This window comes from Babylonia areolata, chromosome 1 (assembly GCF_041734735.1).
Source record: "Babylonia areolata isolate BAREFJ2019XMU chromosome 1, ASM4173473v1, whole genome shotgun sequence".
Lineage (NCBI taxonomy): Eukaryota > Metazoa > Mollusca > Gastropoda > Neogastropoda > Buccinidae > Babylonia > Babylonia areolata.
In genome coordinates, this window is record NC_134876.1 from 81,273,674 (window position 1) to 81,281,191 (window position 7,518).

The following is a 7,518-nucleotide window of genomic DNA, read 5'->3' on the forward strand; positions in this document are numbered from 1 at the left end:
TCAAACTAAGACAGAGGACTTGTGGTATACCCACACTTTCGAACAATACAATACTCAATCTTCTGTTTTCAGTTAATGTGATCCTTATGCAAGTCGTATGTTCCTCTCAATTTAAAAAATAGGAAACAATTACAATCATAATTTATATAGATCTACCCTTAGTACCAATATCATGTTTACATACCCATTCTCATGAGTCTGCACCATATTTGCTTGCATGTGTGTGTGTACGTTGCGTCTGCTTGTATTTGTGAGAACAACAGTGAAAACTTACTTATTTTTTTAAGCAACCACTGGTGGTGTTTCCATATTGTATGAGTAAACACACACACACACACACACACACACACACACACATCCCCCAAATAATACCAAATCAATGTATTATAAAACTGTAAACTTAATAATCATCAGTATCCTTTCAGATCACTGACATCAGAGACACCTAAACAAAGCTCTTTTAATTCATACATGTATATATTCAATTTATATCCAATAAATTGTGATCCGGGTAGTCAAGTGGTTTCAAGCCATTTAACTGCAGCTGGAAATCGCCACATCCGCTATTTCCTATTTGCCGCTAGCCCATAGCATGTTTAAACTTTTTAGTCCAAAACTTGAACACATCACAAAATTAATAAACAGATAAAAAGCACAAGAAAGCATTCCAGAAGGGTTGGTTGGGGGGGAAGAAAATGCCATTCCAAAAATATTTTGATTCTGTAACTGTGAAAGTACATGTGAAAGAAAGCACAATGACTAGAAACATCAACATGATGGCAACTGATGTTGATAATTAAAATCATAGTTTTAAAAAAGAAAAAAAAAAAAAAGATGAAGAGATTACTGACCGAGTATCTGGAGGCCACTTCAGGTATCACAGTAAAGATAACAGCTCCTGCTCCTCCGACCACAGCCCCTGTGTAGAGGATGCGTTTGAGGAGGCGTGCTGACATTCGAAACGGCATGATGCTGATTGGTAGACCTTAGCCTAAGAAACCGGTGTTACTGGCTGATGCTGTATAACCACCCCCTTGATGATGATCTCATCCTATAATGAAAAAAACAACAACAGAATAAATTATTATTTTATATACATATGTATACTTTTTTTTTTTTTTTTTTTTTTTTTACAAAAACAGACAGACTGATTCCTGAGACAGTCTGAAATCACTAAAATTACATAGTTTCACGCAAACGTAAAACTATGAGAAATCCGCCATTTTCCAATTCTTCTCTCCGTCTGATTTTGGACTACAGTCTGAAGAGTCTCAATCCTGAAACTGAAATCAGACATTCTCCCTGTGTGTGTGTGTGTGTGTGTGTGTGTGTGTGTGTGTGTGTGTGTGTACATACATACATATATATACATATATATATATATATTCTGTCTCCTTTTATCTACCTTTACTAGAGTAGAGCTGTTCACCACTTTCTTTCACAGACACAGCAATACTGCAGGTTTCACAGTGTTCAGCTTCTGAGATAAGTTTAGGATTTGAAGCAGAGCTGCATGCAGTTCTGGAAATATCATTTATTTTCTATTCAATGAAACTTTAAACAATAAAGGTACAACAAACATACTTTTAACAACTTTCTTTGAAGTCTGAATGATTTTTTTTTAAAGAAAAAAAAAGAAAAGAAATCTGTGTTTACAGCTGCATGTTTTTTTTTTCTACAATGGCTACTTCCTTCTGTTTTCTTACTCATACTGATTACAAATTTCTACACAGAGACAAAAAAAATTATCACATTATCAATGCCATTCACATTAAATCATTAACTGTTAAAACTTGGACTTTTTATGGGGTATCAAGCAGAAATTTATATTAAAACTACAATGGTTTTTGTCGATGATTAAAAAGTTGATTACAGCACAATTCAAACCTCCATCTGCTATTGAATATTGTGACCGAGCTGATCATGAATATATATATATCATAATATATATATCTTTATGTATTATATACTAAATCACCATGCTTATGTGATCTAGTTCTATCTTCAACTCAACAAATACATCGTTCTAAGAATTTACTTGCATTCTAACACTGTAACAGCAAATGTTTTGCAATATAGGCAAAAGAAAAGGAAAAAATTGATTTTTTGCAAGCCAACACTCCTGTCTGCTGCCCAGGTCACACAACCAAGCTTTTTTCTTCTTAAGAACTATTCTATGATAATTTTGGTGGAAGTGACATTTACACAGCAGTTATTCACTTCCATTCAATGTAAACAAGCCCTGCAGGTGTCACCTGCTTTCGAAAGTCAACTCTTGTGCTCTCCACACTGAAATTTATCGGTCTGTTTCCAATAATCAAAAGGCAAACGAACTGAAAAGCCAAAGTACAGTTGAGTTATTTTTTGTTTTTATATTTTGGAATGTTCAATGGTTTATATAATTGAAAATGTGCAAAATATATTAATACAGTCATTGTAATTAATATTTTGTTGAAGTTTGGTATCGGAACTTGAGATTTTCTGGAGTATTTCTTCAACCAATGCAAATTAATATATTCAACTAGCTACTTCTTTGCCTGGCTGGTTGGTCAGGCATTCACTTAATTTCTAGATTTATGCCTTTCTGGTACTGTCAGTGTCATGCATATATACATACATTCATACATATACATACTTACATACATACATACATACATACATACATGCATGCATGTGATATATATTTATTTACATCAATACATGTCAGTGTATGTCAAGTTTATGTCTGTAGTGTGTATTTCATTCAGAGTGGGAGGGAGGGGAGGTGTGGGAAGCTGATGGAAAAAGTACAAGTATTTGTTGATTTTGTATTGATCAATAAAGTCCATACTGATCTATTCTGCCTTTCATTTCCATGAAAAGAATACTAGCAATTTTATGGAGTACTATTTAAACATATTTAATAATTCATTACAATTTTCAAAGACAGCTGAAATGTTTGTTCATATTCATCAAGCTCTAATTATGTAAAATGTTAAACAGTCTTTTTCAGTCCAGTGAGGCAATATGAATATGCCATCAACTGGAGAAGGCTGCTGAAAGAATCCAGTCCTGAGAAATATGCTGAGTACTGAAATAAAGAAAAGGAAACAAGCAAGTTACCATGTCTAGCAGAAAAAGAAGTGCAAGACAACTTCTGACAATGTCATTGAAGAGCACATCACAGACTTGCTTGATTTTGACAATGAATGACAGACATTTAAAGTGTACACATTTTTTTAATGCCTTCCAGTTACCAAATGGAAAAAAGAAAATGTATGTATTTCAATGAAATAAACTAAACGTATGATAACTGATAAAAAATGCTTTTGACAATATAAGATCTTTGCAGTCTATGTTATGTATGTCCTTGCCAACTCCAAAGGCCATCTTTGTGCTGATCAGTACTGTTAATAAATTTTAAAAGACCAAATATATATATTTTTATATACTTAAAACAAGATTTTGCATACAATTCAATCTGTACAGTATGCAAAACGGAATAACAAAGTTTCTGATAAGCATGTTTCTGAATGACCTTAATTTTCAAGACATGTCAGTTTACAGCACTGCATTCATTTCTGTCTTTCTCCTTGCCTGTCTGCTTTTCGCCTTTGAAGTCATTCACAAAACAACCTATGATACCACACCTATTTGAATTGCCATAATTTTTTTAATATTATTATTATATTATTTGCTGTTTCCCATGATTTTCATGTCTGAATGTTTTGGGAAAGTGCTATGTGGAAGGGTGTAAGACGAAACCAAAAAAGGGTTGTGATTTTTTAAAGCCTAGTTTATTCAAATTATTGCATGTATTCATACTTTACACACCAACTATTCTTATTTTCATTGTATTTAATATAAATCTGCATTGTGTATTGGACATTACCTGTCACACTGAAGTGAAATATTCATTAACTACAGTGCATTTAATTATTTGAAAAATTTACAAGTGGACTGAATTAAGATGGGTGCCAGTTAAAGCAAACACATACTATCCTTTTAAATTGGTTTTCTAGGACTGAGATATGCTAAACTAAAAACTCTGAAAAAATGGGGGCCTGAATTCACTTTTATTTTCTTTCTTTTCTTTCTTTTCTTTTTTTTTCTGAAAGCGGGATGTTGGCAGATCAAAGACTGTGAAACCTGCCTTACACAGTCTCTCAGTTTCAGTCAACATAACAGACTGGTGGTCCAGAGGATTAAGTGCTAGTAAATAAGTATCTAAAAAGCAAACAGATCCCAGATCCATGGTCCAAGTCACACATGATCCAGATTACTACTATCTTTTACTACCCACTCCACTAGATCCTGAGTGGTGGGCTAGGTGCTTAAGACTGGTGGAAAACACCAGGAGTCACATGACCCCTGGCAGCTGAAAGTGAAAGGCCAGAAAGTCAAGGTCAATGGCCAGATAACTTCTGTTAAGATCTATCCATCTGACAACAGATAATGGAAAATAGAAAAATGTAAAACTAATAAATAAAGTAATTAGAATTAAAATGCAAATAAAATAGCAATAAGGATGTTGATTAAATCAATCAGTAATAAAACTTGAACAATTTGAATTTAACACTTTGTTTTTGCTTTTACACTTTCCATAATGATTTTCTCTGTACTTTCATTCATATACTGCAGATCTTGATCAAACCTGGAATGAAGAAATGATATATCTTGATCTTCTTGTTTTGAGATCAGTTTAGCTGAAAGCTGCTCAGGGGACTGTTGAAAACTTACTTGGTGAAAAGAAAAAAACCCAAAGTTATCCGGCATACAGGTTACAGCTGAAACTGAACGATTGGCTATGAAATTAATATCAACTGATTAAATGAATGTCAATAGGCTTAAAACCCAGAGTTAATAACAAAATACTTCCATTTCTACCAACAGACTGCATTTGTCTCCGTTTTCTTTTCTTTTTTTATTTTAAATTATTGCCCTTGTAACCAGTGAATCATCCATTTCTAATTGTTCTGGGTGGGTGGTATGATCCCATTTATTTAACTGTTCATCACATAATAATATAATATCCTTGCATTATTCCCAAGCATTCTCTTATTTTTATCTTGGTGTTTTTTGTATGGCCGGTGCTGGGCATCGATCCTTGATCGATGTGCAGTGAACAGCTTGACATCGGTCCCAATAATTAACGGATGTAAATTTCAATTCTCCATCAATGAAAGTATATGCACACCTTCCCTGATTCTTGAGTTTGCTTTCGCTGCTGTCCTGCATGAACTTTTTACTATAATGGCTCATGGAACCATGTACAAAAAGTCCAACCAGGAATCTAACTCTTGATCCACAGATTGGTTATGTGACCCTCAACACCTCCTCCTGACCCTATAGTCTATATCTACAAAATTTCCCACCAAAATTACCAACAAACTCCCACTGGTTTTTTAATTATTATCTAGGAACAAACTCCCACCAAAATCACCGTATGTACTGATTACCAATGTCCTTCAATGACATTTTCGTCAGGATCTCCGTGAAGCACTGAGCTTCGTAATTGTGGATCTACGCCCAGCTACTTTGTATAAAATTGTGTATCCATAGCCCAAAACTTGTTTTCCAAAGCATTCAAAATATATGCAAACTTTGCTTTGCATGTGAATTTTTGCTGTTGTTGTTGACCTAAATTAGTATGATAAAAACTGGTATCTGCCTTCAATTTCAATATTTAAAAAAATTCTTTTAGTGTTTATCAAGTTGTCATTATCAATCATGGAACTTGAACTTGGAGCAATAGGAGCTGTCTACATGACCTTGTACAACGTTCTGTCTATAAAAATAATTAAAACGAGAGAGTGAGAGAGAGAGAAAGGAAAAAAAGAAATATTGAATCTATCCAGTATTATTAAAACCACTAAATAATAAATTTCATATTGACAGGGCTCTGCAAAAAAGAATGTATCATTATGTTGGTTGACAGTGACGGCCGCAGACAATGCTCTTTCCCAACAGTCGCAGTTATAGTTAAAGCGACAAAAAACAACAGCAGATGGTGCTTTTACTTTTCAGTCACTTTTTTATTGTCCTCTCAGTTTGCCTATAATTATCAGTTCGATATTAATGAATCAAAGTAATGAAGTCTACGATCAAAATCGAACATGATGCAAAATCATGACGACGATGGTGACAGAAACTGAGTTCTCACAGACATAAACTACGGCGACATGTTTTCCGATAAAAAAAACAGTGCTATTCATCTATCTGAACATTATTACACGTATGCTTAACATAGACGGTCGAACATTTCACACAACAATCCCATATTTTATGGTGAGCTTACATCAATTGGTCTTCTTGGGGTTGTATTATCCCGTTGGTGGCACCGGAAGTTTTGCAGTTGTACCGGACAAAATTCCCGTGACCTTGACGTTGAATATCGCGCCCTAACGAGAACATCCAAGAGGAAGGTCATGCACGAGTCTTATCTGCCTTTTCCTTGTTGACTCCGTGGCTTCCACCCCGCCTCCCCACTTGTCTCCACCATGGACTGTACTCGATCGTGTGTGTGTGCATGCGTGTGTGAGTGTGTGTGTTTGAAAAACTCAGAAAAAGAATAATGATCAAGAGTTATTAAATGTTAAAGAGAGAGAAAAGACGAGTAAACTTTTTTTTCTTTTTGTAACAAGTTAATGTGCGTGTTTATTTTCTGAGGAAAAAAAAATATTCGGGAAGAGATCTGCATAAAGCTGAGATTCGGCCACGATAATGGCCGGTGTGGGCGAAATAAATTGTCGAAATTAGCGATGACTTGCGGTAACTGTAAATGATGAAACAAATGACTAACCGTGCGATGCCAGTATTCACATGATGTGTCTTGTGCCGCGGCAGAACATGCGCAGTGCCACTGAAGGACCAAATGTTCTGACGGTGTATTCAGCCGGTTCACGGTCTGTGTCGTCGCTTGTGCACGCGAACACGGCGTGAACAAATTCACTGTGCTGACCTCCACTTGAACCGGCAAATGGAAAATTGCGCTGTGTGCGCTTGTCCGTTGTCACTCCGTCAGCCGGCGGATCCTCGCCAGTGGCAGAATGGTCTAAGACGCTAATCCTGGCCCCGTCAGTCAGTTCAGTGTCCTATCATAGAGTGTTAATTATCCTCTAGCGAAATGGACAAGGTCAGCCACGCCATGCTTGCCCATAACTGAGTTACAGCGCTATGGAATTAGAGTTCAGCTCAACACCTGGATCAAAAGCTTTCTTGAGGACAGGTAGCAAGCAGTTGTGGTGGAGGGAGTCACCTCACAATATATTCCAGTCAACTCAGGTGTTTCGCCCAGGGCTTGGTCCTCGGCCCTTGTCTCTTCCTTCTCTACATCAGTGACCTCCCAAATACCACCAAATCTAAGGCCAGATTATTTGCAGACGACACCATGTGCAACAAAATAATCAAGAAGGAAGCAGTGACCAGCAAACATTCCAAGAAGACCTAGTTTCCCTTTCCGTCTGGGAGAAACAGTGGGCCATGCAATTCCACCTGCAAAAGTGCTCCACCTTGAATGTCAGTAGAAAGACTGACTGA

At 36.1% G+C, this 7,518-nt stretch overlaps 1 protein-coding gene across 3 annotated transcripts in view; it reads right to left on the bottom strand.

Annotated features, from left to right (window-relative positions):
* Positions 1 to 7,260, bottom strand: part of LOC143288132 (glycerol-3-phosphate dehydrogenase, mitochondrial-like) — a 47,994-nt gene extending 40,734 nt beyond the window's left edge. For 2 of the 3 annotated variants that reach the window (XR_013056041.1, XM_076596425.1), the window contains exons 1-2: positions 6,278 to 6,426; positions 852 to 1,051 (exon numbers count right to left, since the gene is read on the bottom strand). Coding sequence is in view for 2 of the 3 variants with exons in the window: in XM_076596425.1 (XP_076452540.1) it covers positions 852 to 968 (117 nt within the window). In the remaining variant the exon portion in view is untranslated. Of the gene's footprint in view, positions 1 to 851; positions 1,052 to 6,277; positions 6,427 to 6,781 lie in introns of those variants that run through there. The other variant, XM_076596434.1, reaches the window with a different exon arrangement.
* Positions 7,261 to 7,518: the final 258 nt, after the last annotated feature.